The following is a 21371-nucleotide window of genomic DNA, read 5'->3' as shown; positions in this document are numbered from 1 at the left end:
TAAGGCGATTAAAATCTCTCCAATAATCCTACGATGAACCCCAAGATTCATTAATTCAGCCATTGCATCAATTAGAAATTTAAGAGGGTGCGCCAGGGGACAATATACATTCAGAACACCATATTCTTCTCCATGTATCAGGGCTTTCAAAATAATAAACCTTCCATGATCATCCTTAATCTGCTCCATTACTTGAAAAAGGAGATTCCTTCTTATCATTATAGCTACCCCTCTACTCTTAGAACTGAAGGATGAAAAAAAAACACCTTGTCATAACCCCCCTGCTGTAGTTTCAAATGTTCCTTGTCAGTTAGGTGAGTCTCTTGCAGCAGGGCAATACCCACCCTTTCCTTCCTGAGGCTCGACAAGACCTTCTTTCTTTTAACAGGAGAATGACTCCCTTTTATATTCCAGGTGCACCACCTGAACAAATCACTTGCCATGGTCATCTAGGACAGCCCGTAGTTTCCCAGGAGGAAGGAACTTATCTGAGGTGGGACGAATTACAAAGATACTAACTCTATGAAATCTAAGAACTATTCCTATAGAAACAACTACATCGAAAAAAAACTACATCTAACTGAAACAAATACCCAAATAATCCCCCATTCACTTGGGATCTTCCCCCCTACCTGTAGGGGGCACCCTTCCCAATCCCTATTACCATCTTAACTCCCTCTAGCTGAGGCTGTACCCTAGCCCCAGGCAATTCACAAATAATAAAGACTTGTTATTTACATTCTGAAACAGTAGATATCCATTCGCGACCCCCAATCCCCGCCCCCCCCCCCACCCCACCACTCCTCACACGTCTTAGTCACAAATATAGTTACCCCAAATGCAAGATCAAACAGACAGCATTAAAAAAAATCCTAGATGTTACCCAGCCAACCGATATATAAAATAGTCCCAGTTTAACAAATTTACAACAAGATCATCCATGTACAACTAATAATCACAAAAAAAAGGGAAGAGGGAAAGGGGGGGTAATTCGAAAAAAATACCCCAAACCAATGTTAGCAATAATGCCTCCTCCCTTCCCGTCCCAACTCAGATCCTTCATTTCAGAGATTTCACAAAGTCCTTCGCCTTCTCAGCAGAGTCAAAGTTATATACCGTCCCCGCACGGGTGAGACATAACACGGCCGGGTACCTCATGGAATATTGGACGTTTAAGTTCCTTAATTCTTTTTTAACATCAAATGTACTTCTCCTCTGGACCAGGGCTCCTGAAAAATCTTGAAAAAACATTATCTTTGAACCTTTATACATTAAGACTTGTGAGTTCTTTCCCAATCTTCTTGCTGATTCCACTATTAACTGTTTTTCTTTATAATACAGGAGCAGCACTAGGACCACACGTGGGCACTGTTCCAGCCCAGACCTGCGTGTTGTGATCTGGTGGGCCTGCTCCACACCTACCAGGCCCGACTCCAACTCTAACTGCAGAAACTTCGGGAGCCATCCTCGCAGGATGCCAATGAGATCTTCGCCTTCTTCATGTTCTGGGAGGCCCACGATCCATAAGGTTTTATTTCTATTTTTGTTTTCTAGATTATCAACTTGATGCTGAAAGACTTGAACCTGGTCTCCAGTGTTCGGATCCTTCCTTCCGAGACCTCCACCAGTCTCTGATGCTGCGGTCCTTTCCTCCACTGCCTCCAGTCTTCGTTCCAGGAGCTGCATTTCCTGCTCATGCTTTTTTTAGCGTGGCAGACAGTGGCTCCACTGTTGCTTTAAACCAACCATCAGAGCTTAGCGTTAGGGGAATGCCCTGTCTGCTGTCCTCCTTTAGGCCCCTTTCCTTTACCGATCTTCATCCTGGCCTGAAGGTGTCTCCGGTGATTTCAGCAGCTCAAAATAATCAACGGGTTTAAATTAATACTTTTTTCTCCTTGGGGTGTTTGAAAGGGCGGGGGGGGGGGGGTAAAGGTCCACTTTGCCCAGAGGCATGGCAGAGAGCCCATGCCAGCAGACCACTCAGACTGCTGCCATCTTGGATCAAGTTAGTTTATTGAGTACAAGCAAAACAACATCAAATAGCTGAAGATTTATCAACTGATCAGCTGAAGATTTGGACCCCCGAGAGGGGCCTCTCGATTCTGTGATCGGTCAAACAAACACTAGCAGCTTGGTCTCTTTTAGCAAGTTTTAACAATTTATTATGATGTCAGGCATAGATTGTCCAGCAACACAGAAGTTAAACTCTGGAAAGGCTGTGCACAATCTTAAAACACAGACAACTTCTATAGGTTTCTTAACAAACAGAACAGCCTTAATTGCAAACTTAATCCAATAAAATGAAATGATATGACAAACAGACATAAAATTAAGCCAATTATATTTCCTGGGAACTGACTTGTTTTGCGCTTCTTTATCTCCGGGACACCTGGTTTCCAATGTCATGTCGTATCTTACTTAGTTAATTCATACTATGAACAGGGCATTGTTTGCTGATGTCTTTTAATTAGTTTAGGAATGCAGTTTTCAGCAGAGTTAGATGCCATTGCTCCTGGAAGCCATTTTGTTATGTTATTTTATGTTACTTGCATTGAGAGGCCATTTTGTAGTTAGTAAAAGCATGCATTAAATGGTTGCTCCTGACAACAGCCTAGATCCAGATTTTAGATCCTCACAACCAGCTAGTAAAATAAATCAAAAGGTTGAACTACATATAGAGGGCATGAAGCTTAATGGCCAATCTGGCACCCAGCTTGCTGACAAGAAATCTTTCTGTTCACAAAATCAAAACACATTCAATTTTTATGTTGAATGGAAATCTGGCTTCTTGACAGATATTCTGATCTAATTCAGCTAAAATTTCACAAAAATGGCAGATAGAAAGAGACAAAATATCATTCTGAAATAGCAAAGATAAAGACATTTTTAAAATAGTAATTTAGAGTTAGCATCGCTGACGATGTCAACATTATTACCCATCCCGAATTGCTATGAGTATGGAGTCACATGTAACTAGACCAGGAAGGGATGGCAGATTTCCTTCCCTAAAGAACATTAGTGAATCAGCCGGGTTTTAACAACAATACATGTAAAGATGGCTGCATTCTAGAAAATTCCTACTCTATAGGAAAATATCAAATGTAGCACTTCTAATCAAGAAAACAGAAAACTACAGAGCAGTTACATCTGTCTCATGGAAAATACTTAAATCTATTAACAGCATTTAGAAACTCTTCATCAGGCTGAGCCAAAATGGTTTTGTGAAAGCGAAATATTGTTTGGCCAATCTACTTATTAGAGTTCTTTGAGGAAGAAACAAGCAGTTTGGACAAAGGGGAACCCGTGGACATGGTGTATTTGGATTTTCAAATGGTGTTTGATAAGATTATACAAGGGTTATTATATTTAAAAAAAGCTTTGTAGACTTGTAATATTTTAACAGGATGACTACGTAGCAGGAAACAGAGATAAATGGGTCACTTTTAGGTTGACAAGATGCTTATAAGAATTCTAAAAAGAGTTAGTGATAGGTTAAATGGATGAGGAAATAAACTGACGATGGATCATAATGTGGGAAAATCTAACTTTTTATCCACTTTACCAGGAAGAATGAACAAAGTAATATATTACTTATAGACCAGTCTATAGAACACTGTATGGGAACGAGGATCTTGGGTGTCCTGGTAGATGAATCAATATCAGATTACAAGTACAATGACTATCATTTATTGCAAGGCAAATGAAATATTCAGTTGTACAGTGCATTGGTAACATCATACCTGAAGTAGTGTGTAAATGTTTGGTCATTTTACTTTTGAGATGCATTGAGGTTCATCTGAGTGATTTCTGGGATTAAGGGGTTAGCTGGGCTAATGGAGACAAATGGGCTTAGTCTTGCTCATGATTACTTTAATTCATTAAAGCGATGTGGATATCAATGGCCAGTCCAGTACTTATTGCCCAGAGGGCAATTGAGAGGCAACCACATTGCTGTGGGTCTGGAGTAACATGTAGATCAGATAATGATGGTGATTTCTTTCCCTAAAGGACAATAATGAACCAGATGAGTTTTTCTGATAATCATCAACAGTTTCGTGATCATCATTAGATTCTTAATTGCCAGTTTTGGGCTTTACTGAAATCAAACTCCACCATCTGCCATGGCAGGAGTTGAACCCAGGTCCTCTAGCTTAATAATATCACTAGGGCATCATCTGTCCCTATGCTTCTACATCCTGTAGCGACTTGTGCTTTAGTGTTGCAACATCATTTTAACTGTTAAACCAGTCAAGGTGATCAATTTAATCATAGTTCCATAACAGAACATGATCCACAATTATATACATTCATGTACATTTCTCATTATATCTGCATAAGGTAAAAACAACCATGCTATACTTCAATGATTACAGGCTCTGCAAGTGAGGTCACATTTAACATCAATCTCCATTTTTGCTGATTTGTCAGGCCACTTCAGAAGGCACCAACAGCACCAAGGGAGTCAGAGATCAAAGATTTTCTAAAAGTCTGAAATCTTTGGTGTTTTCCCAAAATGAGCAATCTAACATTAGATTGGAATCAAATAAATAAAAGATGGTTTCTGACAATCTAACAGCTTCTGTGGAATGTTTTCTTCAGTGCGAGACAAATTATCGGTTTTTAAATTCAATTTCACAGTTTACAACTGAACATAGTATGTATAAAATTCCTGTTGAGTTGTTGTTTCACAGATGCTAATTAATCTTTGTTTATTTCAATAAAAATATTCCATTCTTAATATGCACAATTCAAAGTGCAAGCACTCCATTTCATGATACAGAGTATCCTTCAGTTAGATGCCTGTGTAGGGTACAGAACCTGGAAAAATAAAATTGATATAGGTTAGCATTTTATACATATGTTTAAAAAAATTGGACTAACTTTTCAAATTGAATAGTAACAAAATAGGGTTCAGTGCTGCAATAATCAAGCTACAAATAAAATAAACACAAGGGAAAGAAGAAATTATCCACAAAATATTATCCAAATTTTGTGACTATATTTAACAGTCACCTATTCAAAACATTATTTTCTTATTCAATCTTCCCTTAACAATTGATAGATGTTGGAACATTTTTTTTTAAATCTGACAGAGCAGCAAAGGACAAAGGGGTTATATGTGGTGGGGAGACAGAAAAAGGGATGTGCTCTTTCACACCTTAATTTACAGCCATTTTATATCTTTTTCCACTATTAATAACTCTTTCTTCCACTCTGGGCCTTTGCCTCTGTCGAAAGTATATACCAGAACAATTTCCATCATCTTTCAGTTCTGAAGACATCATATCAGACTTACTAACATTAATTTTGTTTCTCCCTCCACAAATGCTGACAGACCTGCTGAGTTTCTCCAGCATTCTCTTGTCTTTGTTTCAGATTTCCAGTATCTGCAGTAAACTGCCTTAACAATTTTTTGAATATAATACCAATGAAACCAGAGTTGCACATAGATTATAATATTCAAGTGCTTAGAAAAAGTAAACATTTCAGATCACTATTCTATTCATATTTCTATTCTGTTTACTAAACCCTACTGCTTCCTGATGGCACACTACGTCGGTTACAATAATTATAGGGAGAAAGTGAGGACTGCAGATGCTGGAGATCAGAGTCGAGGGTGTGATGCTGGAAAAGGGAGTTAAAGTGTTCAGCCACAGGACAGTGGGGTGGTTTGTGTGCGTGGCCCAGAGATGTTCTCTGAAACAATCCGCAAGTTGACATTCGGTCTCCCTAATATAGAGGAAACCACATCGGGTGGAACGGATACAGTAGATGACGTGTGTGAAAGTGCAGGTAAATTTCTGTCGGATGTGGAAAGACATTCCTTCCCCTTTAACTCTCCCTTCCACTCTATCAAGGACATGCAAGTCCTGGGCCTCCTCCATTGCCAAACCCTAACCATCCGACGCCTGGAGGATGAATGCCTCATATTCCACCTGGGACCCTGCAATCACATGGGATCAATGTGGATTTCACCAGTTTCCTCATTTCTGTTCCCCCCGCCTTATCCCAGTCCCAAGACTCCAACTCCGCACCACCCTCTTGACCTGTCCATCTTCCTTCCTACCTATCCACTCCATCCTCCTCTCCGACCTAACACTTTTACCCCCGCCTTCATTTACCTATTACATTGCCAGCTACCTTCCCCCGACTCCCATCCCCCCCGGCCCACAAGCCTCATTCCTGATGAAGGGCTTATGCCCACAACATTGATTCTCCTGCACCTTGGATGCTGCCTGACCTGCTGTGCTTTTCCAGCACCACACTCTAGACTACAATAATTTCAGCTATGGCAGCTGGATAGATGGAGTCAGGATATAGATCTACCATAATCTTATTGAATGATGGACAGCTCGTGGGATTCATTGGTATGCCCTTGCTCCTATCAATTCAACTAAGAAACCAGATTTAAACCTTTATTTCTGGGAGCAGGTTTCTTTGTCAGGTTCAGGATTTACTTGTTTAAAATGGTGTGTAAGAAAAAGTCACTCCCCATCATTGCATCAGAATATTTCTTTATTCTCTATATCCAGGTTCAACTCTAGATACCAATGAATTAGTCCAAGTAGAGAGACTTTGTAAGTTTTCATTTAACTTTTCCCTTGACAATATCACGGCTGTGCTAAAAGAGTACACTATGGAGAGCTTGGGTAGTGAGGCCTTATGGGTGGAGCTGAGAGATAAGAAGGGTGCAGTCGCACTGTTGGAGCTGTGTTACAGGCCTCCCAACAGTGAACGTGGAGTAGAAGAACAAATACGTAAGCAGATTATGGAAAGATGTAGAGGCAATAAGGTAGTGGTGTTGGGAGATTTTAATTTTCCCAATATTGACTGGGATACACTTAACGGCAGAGGTCTGAATGGCATAGAATTTATAAGAAGCATCCCGGAGAGTTTTCTAAAGCAATAGTCCGACGAGGGAAGGGGCCATATCGGACCTGGTACTGGGTAATGAGCCAGGACAAGTAGTAGAAGTTGCAGTGGGGGATTTCTTTGGGAACAGTGATCACAATTCTGTAAGTTTTAGAATACCCCTAGATAAAGAAGAGAGTGGTCCTAAGGGAAGAGTACTAAACTAGGCCAAGGCTAATTATATCAAAATTAGGCAGGAGCTCGGAAATGTGGATTGGACACAGCTATTTGAAGGGAAGTCCGCATTTGAGATGTGGGAGGCTTTCAAGAATAGGTTAAAGGTAGTGCAGGATAGACATGTCCCGTTGAAGGCAAAGGATAGGAAGGGCAAGATTCGTGAACCATGGATGACAGGAGAAATTGCACGACTAGCCAAGAGGAAAAGGGAAGCATCTAGGCAGCTAAGAACCAAACGGGCCCTGAAAGAATATCAGAAGAGTAGGACAAGTCTTAAACGAGGAATCAAGCAGGCTAAAAGGGGTCATGAAATAGCTTTAGCGAGCAGAATTAAGGAGAATCCCAAAGCATTTTATTCTTATATAAGAAGCAAGTGGGTAACTAGAGAAAGGATTGGTCCACTAAAGGATAATGAAGGAAGGCTGTGTGCTGAACCTGAGAGAATGGGTGAGATTCTGAATGATTACTTTGCATCAGTGTTCACTGAGGAGGTGAACATGATGAATGTTGAGATTAGAGATAGAAATTTGATTAGTCTGGATCACGTTGACATAAGTAGGGAAGATGATGTTTTGCGTAGGCTGGAAGTTATTCAGATGGACAAATCCCCAGGACCGGATGGGATCTTTCCCAGGTTACTGAGGGAGGCGAGAGAGGAAATAGCTGGGGCCCTGACAGATATCTTTGTGGCACCCTTAAACACAGGTGAGGTGCCGAAGGACTGGAGGGCTGCTCATGTTGTCCCCCTGTACAAGAAGGGTAGTAGGGATATTCCGGGTCACTACAGACCAGTGAGCCTGATGTCGATGGTGGGAAAGTTGCTGGAGAGGGTACTGAGGGATAGGATCTATTTATATTTAGAAAAGAATAGGCTTATCAGTGATAGGCAACATGGTTTTGTACGGGGGAGATCGTGCCTTACCAATTTAATAGAGCTCTTCGAGGAAGTGGCCAAGTTGATAGATGAAGGAAGGGCTGTTGATGTCATATACATGGACTTTAGTAAGGCGTTTGATAAGGTTCCCCATGGTAGACTAATGGAGAAAGTGAAGTCAAAGGTGTGCAGGGTGTTCTAGCTAGGTGGATAATGAACTGGTTGAGCAGCAGGAGACAGAGTAGTAGTAGTTGAAGGGAGTTTCTCGAAATGGAGAAAAGTGACCAGTGGTGTTCCACAGGGGTCAGTATTGGGGCCACTGTTGTTTGTAATATACATAAATGATCTGGAAGACGGCATGTTGGTATGATCAGCAAGTTTGCAGATGACACGAAGATTGGTGGAGTAGCAGAAAGCATAAGGACTGTCAGAGAACACTGGAGGATATAGATAGACTGGAGAGTTGGGTAGAAAAGTGGCAGACAGTTTTCAATCCAGACAAATGTGAGGTGATGCATTTAGGCAAGAGCGAAGTATACAATGAATGGAAGAGCCTTGGGAAAAGTTGACAGGCAGAGAGAGATCTGGGAGTGCAGGTCCATTGTACCCTGAAGGTTGCTGCACAGGTGGGTAGAGTAGTCAAGAAGGCATATAGTATGCTTGCCTTCAATGGACGGGGTATTGAGTATGAGAGCTGGCAAGTCATGTTAACATTGTACAAGACATTGGTTCGGCCGCATGTAGAATACTATGTACAGTTCTGGTCGCTACATCACCAAAAGGATGTGGATGTGTGGACGCTTTGGAAAGGGTGCAGAGAAAGTTTACGAGGATGTTGCCTGGTATGCAAGGTGCTAGCTATGAAGAAAGGTTGAGTAGGTTAGGTATATTTTCATTAGAAAAAGGAGATTGGGGGGGAACCTGATTGAGATTCATCATAGAATCATCATAGTATTGACAGGGTGGATAGAGACATGCTTTTTCCCAGGGTGAAGGATTCAATAATGAGAGGTCACGCTTTCAAGGTGAGAGGTGGAAAGTTTAAGGGGGATACACGCGGCAAGTACTTCACACAGAGGGTAGTGGGCATTTGGAACACATTGCCAGCAGAGGTGGTAGAGGCAGGTACGGTAGATTCATTTAAGATGCGTCTGGATAAATGCATGAGTAGGTGGGGAGCAGAGGGATACAGATGCTTATGAATTGACCGATAGGTTTAGACAGTACATTTGGATCTGCTCAGGCTTGGAGAGCCTGTTCCTGGGCTGTAAATGTTCTTTGTTCTTTGCTCTTATTCAATATTCATCACCTAGTTATGTACTTAATTATAGAAAGTGGCATATCAATCACGAGCACCAATAAAACACCACTTTTTGATAGATTAGATTAGATTAGATTCTCTATATGAAAGCTGAAAATACTTGGGGAGAAGCTTAGTCTGCTAATTTCATACATGTCACAACCAAAATATCTATTTATGCAATGTATTAGGGAATTGGTTTAGCTCAGTTGGCTGGATTGTTGATTTGCAGAGCAGTGAAATGCTGACAGCATTGGTTCAAAACTCCTTTACTGGTTTGAGGTTACCATGAAGAACTCTCCTTCTCAACCTCTTCCCTGGCCTGAGGTCTGGTGGCCCTCAGGTTAAATCACCACCAGTTGCTTCTTTCTAATAAGAGAGCACCTCTCTGGTCTGGTGAGACTATGATGATACAGCAATAACTTACAAGACAAATCCTCTGATTACTGGGTAATGGGCCAAAATATATGTAGAGTAAAAGGTCATCTTAAAACATATATTTCAAGTTCAGCTAAGGTCGTAAAAGTAGAAAATATGACAGCTCATTTATTTTCATGAAGTTGATTGAGAAAATGCATTGACCAGGTCACTTGGGCATAATGTCCCTGCTTTCTTTGAAAGAGCATTACGTAATTTATGAGATCCCTCTGAAGGGGCAAGCACACCCTCGATTTAAAGTCACATCCAAAAGACGACACCTCTGACAGATATAGCAATCGGCTTAAATTGTTGAACTTCAGTATGGGAGTGGGACTCAAAACAACACCTGCTGACTCAGATGCGAAACTGCTAGCATCTCAGACATGGTGATAAAAGGGTTGGATAAAGAAACTGGCATTAGATTATAATAATCAAAATTTGCACTGCTCGAATCAGTGGTTGAAGGAGCTATAGTATAAATAGCACCAATATGTCATAATTATTTTACACCCTAGAGTATTCCAACTACTCTGTTGCAGTAATTAAAATTATTTCAAAAAGCCACCAAAAAGAACAAGTACTTCTGTTAGCAACTAAAATCATACCATGAAAGTGAGGATTTCTATGAGAAAAATAAATCTGATTTAATTGAATTGTTAATATCAAATCACAATCTCTTAACATCTTGACGATTTAGGGACTCAATTTAAAAACACAGAGCAGAGTTTTCACCAGTATTGTTAAGTGCAGTTTATAACAACATGCTAATCAATTATAGCACTTCTGACGGTTTGATATCCTCAGGTTGTACACTTTCTTTAAAAACTTTGTGCTACATTATTGGAGTTAAGTTTTAAGACATAAGAGAGTGCAACCCAGAGAAGGTTTGCATGTAAATCTCAAATAATTTCCACAGAGCATAGGTTACACCATAACTCTGTCCTCAAACTCCAATTTTCTTTTAAAATGCATTTAATACCAGGGCATACAAATTGAACAAAATCTGTTTTGTATCTATTAATTATAATATACTATTGTAATTTTTTTAATATATTGGATGAAGACCACAATGATAGAGACTCCTGTAAAACAACGAATATCTCAATAAGCTGAGGCAACTTGACAGACAACATAGTTCTCTAGGTGGACTTATCACGTTCAATTGTTCAAAGTTTGCTAGTATTTAAAACAAATTATTAAGGAGAAGTGAAAATGCGGAACATACCTAAACCTGCAGAACGTATGTCTTCTCTACAATATCATTGGTTTTTGGATGCCGAACCTCACAAGTGTATTCTGTTCTGCCTCCAACTACGTCAATTGGTAGCCTTGTAACTGTAGAGTAAAGTCCCTTCTCATCGATTTTGGGTATTTCAGTGTTTTTCTCATCCTTGTATTCTGTCCATCCCTTGCTCCAAATAACCAGTATATCCATGGGACAAAAATGTTCAATCTTGCAGCAAAGAATAGCTTTTTTACCCTTTTTGGGGTGAGGAGGTTGACACTCTATTTCTGATACTTCAGGAGTCATAGCTACGAGAAATGCAGAAACAAAATGTAAGTTCTCAAAGATACCAACTGTAACTAGAGACAATTTAAATAAATTTATATTTAGGTTTCAAAGGCTTAAATGTTTTTTTCAGTAACTGCTCAAGTTAAGTGGTTATATTAACTTCCAAAAAGTAATATAATGTGTTTACTATCAAAGTATTTAGAAAAGCTAGATCAAACTTGTACTTTGTAATTTCCACTGATCTGATAAAGCAAAAGTTTCTCTCTTCAACCAACAGCCTATGTTGTAATATTAACATTGCTCACTGTTACACATAAAAATCAACAATTTCTTATGCCCACCCATGTCTAATTAAACAGTGAAACCTGGAAAATGCTGGTACCCCTCCACAGACTGCAATGGTGCAATCTCCGCTAAACTGCACATAAATAACTGTCATCCCACATGCTAAGCTAATTGCCGACCATTCTCACTTCCCTTAGGCCATCCTTGCCTTACCTGGATTGGCCCACATGTGACTCCAAACCCACAGCAGTGTGGTTGACTCTTAATTGCCTTCTGGGCAATTTTGGATGGGTAACAGATGCTGGCCTAGACATCAACACCCACATCCAATGAATGAATAAACAAAGTTTGAACATGTCATCATTTTCATCCAATTTTAATGAGGAGTCACTGAATTGGAATAATACACTAAGTGGTAATCACCACTCAACCTCCTAGCTGACATTAATAATTTTACAAGTTTGGAGTTTCATTTTCTCAAAATAAAATTAATAGTATAAATTACGTTTTTAAAAGCATAGTTTTCCATCTTCACATATTTTATGTTAATCCTAGGTTTCTGCCTGAACCTTTATTTGTTTCTTGTATGATTTATGTGAATTACATTTCCTTTTTTAAAAAGCTGGTGCTCTGCTGTCTGCAATGTGCTGGTGATAATTCTTCAATCTGATCAGTTGAACAGCCTCCCTGTTCGTTGGCTGGCTCACAGATGCCATCAGTTCCCTGTAGACATCACCCATTTCTAACAAAATGCTGGAAGAAAAGTGATAATCCCATTAAGCTTAAACATCAGAGCATAAGGTCAACTCACCTTGGAGGGGAAGGTGAATATGTTGTGTAAATTTATCACCTTTGTCTTTGTCTTTATACTGAAGGAATAATTTTCTTTCAAAGTCTTCTGCAGTCACTAAAAATTTCAGACACGCATCTATCTTGTAGGCTTTGTCAGAGTTAAGTATAGGCTTTGTATTTGTGACTCCTTTTTTAATTAATTGAGATTCTTTATACCAGTCCACTGTAACATTCCGATGGGAAATTCCAGAAACTGAACAAAACACTGATAGGTGCTGTCCATATGAAGGGTTCTCTGGCTCCATTCTGAACGCTGACATTTTGGGTGAGCCTATTAACAGAGAGAAAACGACACATTTAAAAGATCCACAAAGCCAGTAGGTTTTCTTTATTTTAATTTTTCAGATTATGGATACTGCTGACAAGGCTATCATTTGTTATTCATCTCTTTTAACCCCTAACTCATGATAAGCTGCACCATGTAGGATTCTAATGTGTTGTTAAGTAAGGAATTTAGGATTCTATCCAGTTGTAATGAAGGAATGGCTTTGAATATCTAAAGCAGGATGATAGCTGACTGCAGTAAAAGAAGCAACAGTGGCTGTCTACATACCCTCTTGTCATGTCCTTCTACGTGGTGGAGATCACAGGGTTGGAAAGTTAGTTGAAGAGGCCTTGGCAACTTGTCACAGTGCTTCCTGTACATATAAACATCATAACCAAGTACACCACTGATGAACCAGTTAACCAGTTAACAGCTGGATAGGGTGCCAGTCAACGAGCATGTCTTAGCTTAGTGTTAAGATTCTTCAGTTTTGCTACAGCATCACCAATACAGCCATGTGGACGGTATTCAACCACACAATGCTGACAGATGCCTTCTAGGTGGTGAAGAAGCTTTGGGAAATCTCTTGAGTAATCAACAGAACGTCCAGCCTTTGATCTGCTCTGTTAGCTATGACATTTATGTGGCTGATCCTGTGTAGTTTTTGACCACTAGTGATTCCCTGATATTGATGGCATGGATTCAATGATTTGATTTGTTTTGATTTATTATTGTCACATGTACCAAGATATAGTACTGTATTTTGTGCTAAACAAACAAATCACACCTTACATTAGTAATCAGCGTAATTGAACAGAGTGCAGAATATATTGTTACAGCTACGGAGAATGTGCAGAGAAAGATCAACTTTGAAAGGGCTGTTCATTTATCTGATAACAACAGGATACACGCTGTTCTTAAATCAGTTGGTATGCATTTTCAAACTTTTGTATCTTCTGCCCTATGGAAGGGAGTGGAAGAGAGTATAACCAGAGTGGAAGGGGTGTTTGATTATGTTGGCTGCTTCCCCGAGATAGCCGCACATGTGGATGGAGTCAATGGAAGGAAAGCTAGTTTTCATGATGGACTGGGCTGCATTCACAATTTTCTAATTTTTGTAGTCTTGGCACAGCAGTTACCATACCAAGCTATGATTCATCTGGATAGGATGCTTTCTATGGTGCATCTATAAAAATTGATAAGAGTCATTGTGGGTATGGTAAATTTCTTAGCCTTCTGAGGAAGTACAGGCATTGATGTTTTTTCTTGACTGTAGCGGCAACATGGTTGGCCAAGCAGATTGCTAGTGATATTTACTCCAAGGAACGTTACCCTCTTGACCACGTCCATCTCAGCATCATTGAAAGGGGCATATCCTCCACTCCACTTCCTGAAGTTGAAGACCAGTTCTTTCATTTTGCTGATATTGAGGGAGGGATTGTTATCTTTACACCATGTTCAAGTTCCTGTACTCTGTCTTGTTGGTTGAGATCCGATCCACTAGAGTAGTGTCATCAGCAAATTTGGAAGTGGAGTTAGAACTGAATTTGGCAATGCAGCCACGAGGGTAGAAGGTATATAGTGAGGGGCTGAGAATGCAGCCTTGCAGGGCATCGATATTGAGGATTATCATGGCGGAGGTGTTGTCGCCTATCCTTACTGATTGCGGTCTGTGGGTCAGGAAGTCAAGGATCCAGTCGCACAGCAGTTGTAGTGTCCTAGACCTCAGAGTTTGGAGAGGAGTTTTGTTGGAGTTATTGACTTTACCTCCAACTTCAACACATAAACATAGTCTGACATAGGTGTCTTTGTTATCCAGACGTTCCAGGGATAAGTGTAGGACTATGGAGATGGTGTCCACTGCAGACCTATTAACAGTAGACAAATTGTAGCAGATCAAGGTAATCTGGGAGGCTGGAGTTGATGTGTGTGGTAACTAACCTCTCAAAGTAGTTCATAATGATGGATATCAGAGTGACTGGATGGTAGTCATAAGGCATTCTGCCTGATTTGTCTTTGGCATCGGGATGAGAATGGACTTCTTGAGGCAGGTGGGAACCTTGTATCGTACTAAGGAGAGGTTAAAGGTTTCTGCAAAAATACTCCCTCCACCTGGTCTGCACAGGATCAAGTGCTTTTGCTGGGGGGTCCATCCGAGTCAGTTACTTTCTGTGGGTTCATCCTCAAGGAGGCTGACCTGAAGCCTAAGGCAGTGACTGTGGGCAGATGTACACCAAAAGTGAAGCAGTAAAGAGTACTGACATTGATTATCTGTTGTATGATTAGGATACTTAGGATTACAAAATCACTAGTGTGGAAGCAAGTCATTCGGTCCATTAAGTTCATACTGACTCTCCGAACAGCAGCCCACTCAGACCCACTCTCTTATTCTATCCCTGTAACCTTGCATTCTCCTGGCTAATCCACCTAGCTGCACATCCTTGGACACAATGGGCAATTTAGCATAGCCAATCCATTAAACTTACAGATCTTTGGACTGTGGGAGGAAACTGGAGCATCCTGAAGAAACCCACACAGACCTGGGGAAATATGCAAACTCCACACAGGCAGTTGCCATCGGTTGGAATCGAACCCAGGTACCTGGTCCTGTGAGGCAGCAGTGCTAACCACTGAGCCATCATAGCATCCATTTCACAATATCATTAATCAAAAAAAAGTTATTTGTGACAGATCCAGTTATTTTTATTCAGAACAAAGAAAGGGAAAGAAATGCATAATGGCAGAGTTAAAATGTTTTTGCATATCAAATACAATTCAATTAACCTTTTCATAAGCAAGTTCCAATGGATTAGAAAACACCTTTGTTTATAAAGGAAAGGAAACATCTGTTGACATCTGTTACTGGGAATATGTAAGAATTTATTATAAAGGATGTGATATTTAAAATGTATAATATGATCAAGCAGAGTCCACATGGTTTCCTAAAGGGGAAAATCATATCTGACATAGAATTACTGGATGAGTAACAAGAAGGAGAGAGAAAAGGAAAGTAATTGGTATAATATATTTTTACTTTCAGAAGTTGTTTAATAATGTACCACACCTACTTAATAAGGTTCTAGAAATCGCATGTTAGCATGGATAAAGGATTGGCTAGCTAACAGAAGACAGAGTTGGATAAGAAGACATTTTCAGAATGGCAACCTCTAACAGGGACCACAATTGTTTAAAATGTACATGAATGTATATTAATGACTTGGATGAGAAAAATGTTTGTACCAAAGCCAAGCTGACAGATCACACAAAAACAGGTGGGAAAGCAAACGGTGAGGAAAAGACTCTGCAGAGGGATATAGACAGTTAAGCAAGTGGATACTAACTTGGGGGCTAGAACATAATATAGGGAAATATGAGGTTAGGCAGGAATGCAGGAGGGAGGAATAGAGGTGTTGAATATTATTTCAATAGAGAAAGACTGCAGAACATTACATAACAGAGGAATTAGCGTGTCCTCATCCACGAATCATAAAAAGTTGCCATCCAAGTTTGGGGGCAATACAGAAGGCAAATTGAATATTTGCCTTTATTTCAAAGGGAATGGAATATGAAATATGAAGATTTTTCCAAAACTACACAGCATATGTCTGACTACTGCTGGAATACTGTGAACAGTTTTGTGCCCCTTATCTATAGAAAGATGTACTTGCATTAGAAGCAATCCAAAGAAGGTTCACTATGCTGATATCCGGTATGGAGGGTCTGTATTGAGAAGAGATGGAATAAATTGTATGTGCAATTGTTAAAATAAACATTGAAGACTTGCATGGGACTTGATAGGGCAGATGCTGAAAGGCTATTTCACCTTGTGGGAGAGTCCAGCACCAAAGAGAATTATCTCCAAACAAGAGATTACAACTTAAACAGAGATGAGGAGGAATTTCGTCTGAGGGTAGTGAATTGGTGAAATTCTTTACCAGAAAGGGCTATTGAGGCTTGATCAATAAGTATATTCAAGATGGAGTTAGACAGATTTTTAATCGGCAAGGAATTAAGGGTTATGGGGAAAACACAGGAAAGTGGAGTTGTGAATTATCCAATCGATCTGATTCAATGGTACAGCAGATACAATGGGCTGAATGGCCTATTTCTTCTTATGGTCTTATTTCATTTAATCAAATAGAATACTTTTAACTCACCTTTAAGACATAGCTGGAAACATTTCTTAATAGGTTTGGTTGAAGATTTTGAATGGCAAACTTCGATCCTATATTCAACTTGATGATCATCTGTACTCGGAGTCAAAGTTATTGTGGTGACTTTGCTGTGCAGACCATCTTTACAGGAATTTTGCTCTGCAATTTTCTCATATTTGACATTATTGTTAATTCTCACTTCATTTCTGAACCATTCAACTTGAATATCCTCTGGATAATAGTCACTTATATTACAGGTTAAAATCAACTCCTTCCCTACTTCAGGGCTGGCAGAATTGCTTGTAATTTCAGATACTTGAGGATGGGATACTGAAATCAAGAGAAACATTAAGAAATACATTTTACTAGCTTTCATTTCAGACATCAGTACCAAAAATTATATAACAAACTATTTTGAACTTACTCAATTGCTGTATTTGGAAAACAACAAATATGCAGGCTACTAATACTAATTATTACATGTACATGCAAAAAAACTTCATGTTTTATGTTAACTCAATTCTCTTGGCTAGTTTGTTGTGATAAAACCCCACAAAAATATTTCCTTCCCAAATAAAAGTCATATTTTAGCACCAGAACGGCTCAGCTTATAAAGAAATAATGTTCTAAGAGAGTATAAACTGAACTATCCCAAGAATAAATCACCAGAATACTGGCACCTCACCTGGAACTGGATTATACCAACACCCAACATTACACTTGGTTGCTGTAGTTGAGTTTTACTTAATTTCAAACAATGGCTGTAGATACAATATAATGATTTTACTACTAGTACATTTAGAACAGTCATCATTGAGCAAAAACAAATGTTTGTCCACACTAGAATAGCATAAAATTTTAAAAAGTCAAGAATTTTGTGCCTGGTCAAGCATTATTTCTTGAACATTACTTTGGAAAAAAAATGTACTTGGGCATCACTGGCCAGGCCAGCACTTCTTGTCCCTCTCTCAGTTGCTCAAGGAGGTAGTGGCGAGCTGCCTTCCTGAATCACTGCTTTCATTCTGCTGTACATGATGCTGTTGAGAAATTAGGCAGTGCACTTCTCCCTACCATTTCTGTAATGCCAGATCTACCGTTAATTTGGCAATGTGACTAATCTTTCTTACACCCAATTTTGTCCCGTCAGCCCTCCTCTTTACTGCATTATTTTACATGCAGCTCTTCAATGCTTAAAATTTATTAAGGAGTGATATAGAGGACGTAATATCACAAAAATACACCACCAACTAAATACACCAAAATGTTATTTCATTTTGATGACAATGATCTGATTTTAGGATAAGGTGAATAATGTAGCAATCAGTGTAACTTGTGTGTTAGCTGAAATCCTCTCTTAATAACAGTTTTAACTGTGAAATGATGTTACAAAAATATTTACATAGTTACCCATTCTATATCACTAAAATACATTCCAATTCCAATAACATTATTCTGCAAACTAAAAACAGCTGACTGCTAAATTCAAGCATCCTGGCCAGGGAACATGATTAATTTCAGTGAATACAGTGAAACCGATGTAGTTGACTTGTAAATAAAACAAATATTGCAGAAAGGCTTTTAAATAAGAATAAACATACCTAAATGCTCAGGAATATATTCTGCAAATCTTGGATACATAAGGCTCTTGTGATCGACCTGGCATTTATATTTACACTGTAGGTCTGATAAGGTTGGAGTAATTATAAATGAACTGGTAACTTCATGCAATCCATTCTCTGAATTTTGAATAGTTTCAGGTGTTTGTGATTCCACTACATCATCATTTTTCAACCAATGGACAGTAATACTTTCAGGATAAAAGGAATGCACTTTGCAGGTTAGAGTCAACATTTTTCCAATTACAGGGTTCACAGGGTCACTTAAGATGGCATCAAGAGACGGGAAAGCTGGAAAATAAAATATTAGAACATTACCTCATTTATACATTTATATATCTTCCCTGTTATGAAGAACTCTCATTTTCAGTGATCTCACTGTTCTACTTTAATGAGTAACAGGATCTTTAACATCCATATAAAACCTGATACGGAACCTCAGTTTAACATCCCAGCCAAAGACGATTCTCCAGCAGTGTCATACTCATTCCTTACTGAATAGAAAGGTCAGTCTGGAATGTGGCATGAATCAAACACCTCAGCTCCCAAGTGAGCCAAGATATTAGAAGAGGAAATGACAAATACGTGTACATATTGGCATATGTAGAAAAAGGTTTCAAGGGCGATTATTGATCATGTCATAAAAGTATCTTTAGGCAATTCACAATCTGGAGTCCAGCAGTAGGGGGTGGTATTGATGTTACAATAGATTACAGATCAGAATAGGAAAGGAAGAAAAAGAAGTCCCAACACTGTTTTCAACTAATTATTGTAATTTAGGAAATACAACAAGAGATTGGTGACTGCAAGCTCTCACAAATATCAGTGCAATAATGCTTCAAACATACTTTTTATGTGATGAAGGTAAAACAAAACAAAATGAAAAAGAAATGGCATGGTGGAATCAAATGTAGAAAACACCGCAGAAATAAACAAGAGGCCCAGTAGCAGCTGTTAAAAGAGTAGAGACAGTATTGTTTTAGTTATGGACTGTCAAGCCAAATGGGGCAGGTGTTTCCATAACATCATTTTCTCCATTGAATCTGTGTCTTACTAACATTCTAAGATACAGAATCAATTACACACAGGATACCCCGGTGAGGATGCCATCTCTGAGACAATGCGCTTTCTTTATACAACAATCCTTCAGTTTCTTACTATAACTACTCTCTACTAACAAAGGTAGCTTATAATGCATGACTAGTTTTCCAGTAATTCAATGGCTTTTGTGTGTGTTCATAAGTTCATAAGATACAGGAGCAGAATTAGGCAATTTGGCCCATTGAGTCTTCTCTGCTATTCCATCATTGCTGATATGCTCCTCATCTCTATTTTCCTGCTGTCTCTCTATAACCCTTCAACCCATTATCAATTTTAAAAATCTGTCTAACTCCTCCTTAAATTTACTCACTGCACCAGCACCCACCACACTTTGGGGTAGTAAATTCCACAGATTCATATCCCTTTGGGAGAAGTAGTTTCGCCTCAACTCTGTTTAAATTTGCTATCCCTTATCCTACAACTATGCCCTTTCATCCGAGAATGCCCACAAGAGGAAAAAGCATCTGATCCACATCTATTTTATCTGTACCTGTCATCATCTTGAATACCTCAATTTGATCTCCTTTTTTGTGTTTGAAGAAAGAAGATGCCTATGACTACAGAACTTGAATCAAAAAGTTAATGGAATGTGTTTGGTGGTCAGGAACTGATTCCAATTGCCACTCAGTTTGTCTCTCATTATCCAACTCAAGGCAGATTTGGTAGAGTGCTATCCACTGGAATTAAGAGAGGGTGAAGCAAGAAAACTCTGGCTATTCGGTTGAATACATCCAGGTAGTGGCACAATACCAGCTGCACAAATATTATCTTCTGTTTCTTCACAAATATTAGCTTCTGTGATATTCTTCACATCAATGTGATACATAGAAACATGAATTAGGAGCAGTAGACTAGTCAGCTTCATGAGACTGCTCAGTCACTTCTTAAGATCACAGCTAAATCTTTTGTGGCCACACGTCTACTTTTCCCCATCTCCCCACATCCTTTTTACTCCCGTGTTAGTCAAAAATCTGCCTGTCTAACTGTGCCATAAAAAATATTCAAGGACCCTGCCTCCACTGTGGAAGAAAACTCCATATTCACGAGCCCGAGAGAAAGAGGACAGAAGATGTCCCATCTTAAGTGAGACAAATAAATGAAAAGAAAATTGTGTTTTTGTGTTACCTGTTACGTCCAGTTGAACCTGTTCCTCTGCTGGACTGCTCAAGCCAATGTGTTCAACTTTACAGAAGTACTGACTTTTGTCTTCTTCTTGGATTGTTGCATTAAAAAGCAGCATGCTGTAGACACTGCGAGTGTGGTCAGAATAATTAAATCCAGTCATATAGTGGGAATATTTATCTGGATACATATTTTCTTCATTTGCATTGTCTAAAAACAGCAAAGGGATTTTCTCTCCATGCATTTCTTTATACCATGTGATCTTTAGAGGATGTGGCTTGAAAAAATTTATTGGACAGGTCAGCGTCACAGAACTGTCATGCTGTACGTTTGGCGGCTTAATTATGTGAGCCAACTTAGGAGGAACTGAAGAGGGAAAAGAACAGATCAGTTTCAATCATAGAGAACTTAAGATAAACATTATTCCTTCTTTTTAAAAAAAACCCATAAATCTTTCACCAAAACAAATGCAATCAAAAACACTGTTGTGTCTGTTTATCTTAATCCTTTCTAAAGCTCTCCAATTATTCAAGTAGTCTGCTTTCCATTCTAACCCCTGTTGGAGTTCTTGTTTGCCTTCAGTTGTACTAATTTGTAGTCATACCAAAAATTCCATTCCAAATTCCAGAAACGTAAAATGTAACAGAAAGGTAATGTCACCCAGGGCACAGTTAGGAACATAGGAACAGCAGGAAGCAATTCAGCCCCATAAGCTTACTCTGTTATCCAATTAAATTATGGTTTATTTTGAATCTTAATGCTATCTATTTCCTACAAGAC

General features: G+C 39.2%; 1 protein-coding gene and 1 long non-coding RNA gene across 2 annotated transcripts in view; one reads left to right on the top strand and one right to left on the bottom strand.

Annotated features, from left to right (window-relative positions):
* The first annotated feature begins 1342 nt into the window (after window positions 1–1342).
* LOC140493681 (uncharacterized) overlaps window positions 1343–21371 on the top strand; it is a 32310-nt gene continuing 12281 nt past the window's right edge. Inside the window, exon 1 of the long non-coding RNA XR_011963735.1 lies at window positions 1343–1528. This is a non-coding gene — a long non-coding RNA (uncharacterized lncRNA). The remainder of the gene's footprint in view (window positions 1529–21371) is intronic.
* LOC140493680 (uncharacterized) overlaps window positions 2193–21371 on the bottom strand; it is a 41991-nt gene continuing 22812 nt past the window's right edge. Inside the window, exons 6-11 of the mRNA XM_072592410.1 lie at window positions 20595–20957; window positions 18351–18659; window positions 16756–17082; window positions 12293–12604; window positions 10909–11216; window positions 2193–4818 (exon numbers count right to left, since the gene is read on the bottom strand). Coding sequence (XP_072448511.1) covers window positions 10909–11216; window positions 12293–12604; window positions 16756–17082; window positions 18351–18659; window positions 20595–20957 — 1619 coding nt within the window. The 3' untranslated portion in view covers window positions 2193–4818. The remainder of the gene's footprint in view (window positions 4819–10908; window positions 11217–12292; window positions 12605–16755; window positions 17083–18350; window positions 18660–20594; window positions 20958–21371) is intronic.

The sequence above is a fragment of the Chiloscyllium punctatum genome, chromosome 22, assembly GCF_047496795.1.
Source record: "Chiloscyllium punctatum isolate Juve2018m chromosome 22, sChiPun1.3, whole genome shotgun sequence".
Lineage (NCBI taxonomy): Eukaryota > Metazoa > Chordata > Chondrichthyes > Orectolobiformes > Hemiscylliidae > Chiloscyllium > Chiloscyllium punctatum.
The sequence above is the reverse complement of the archived record's forward strand: the minus strand, read 5'-3'. Positions and strand labels throughout refer to the sequence as shown.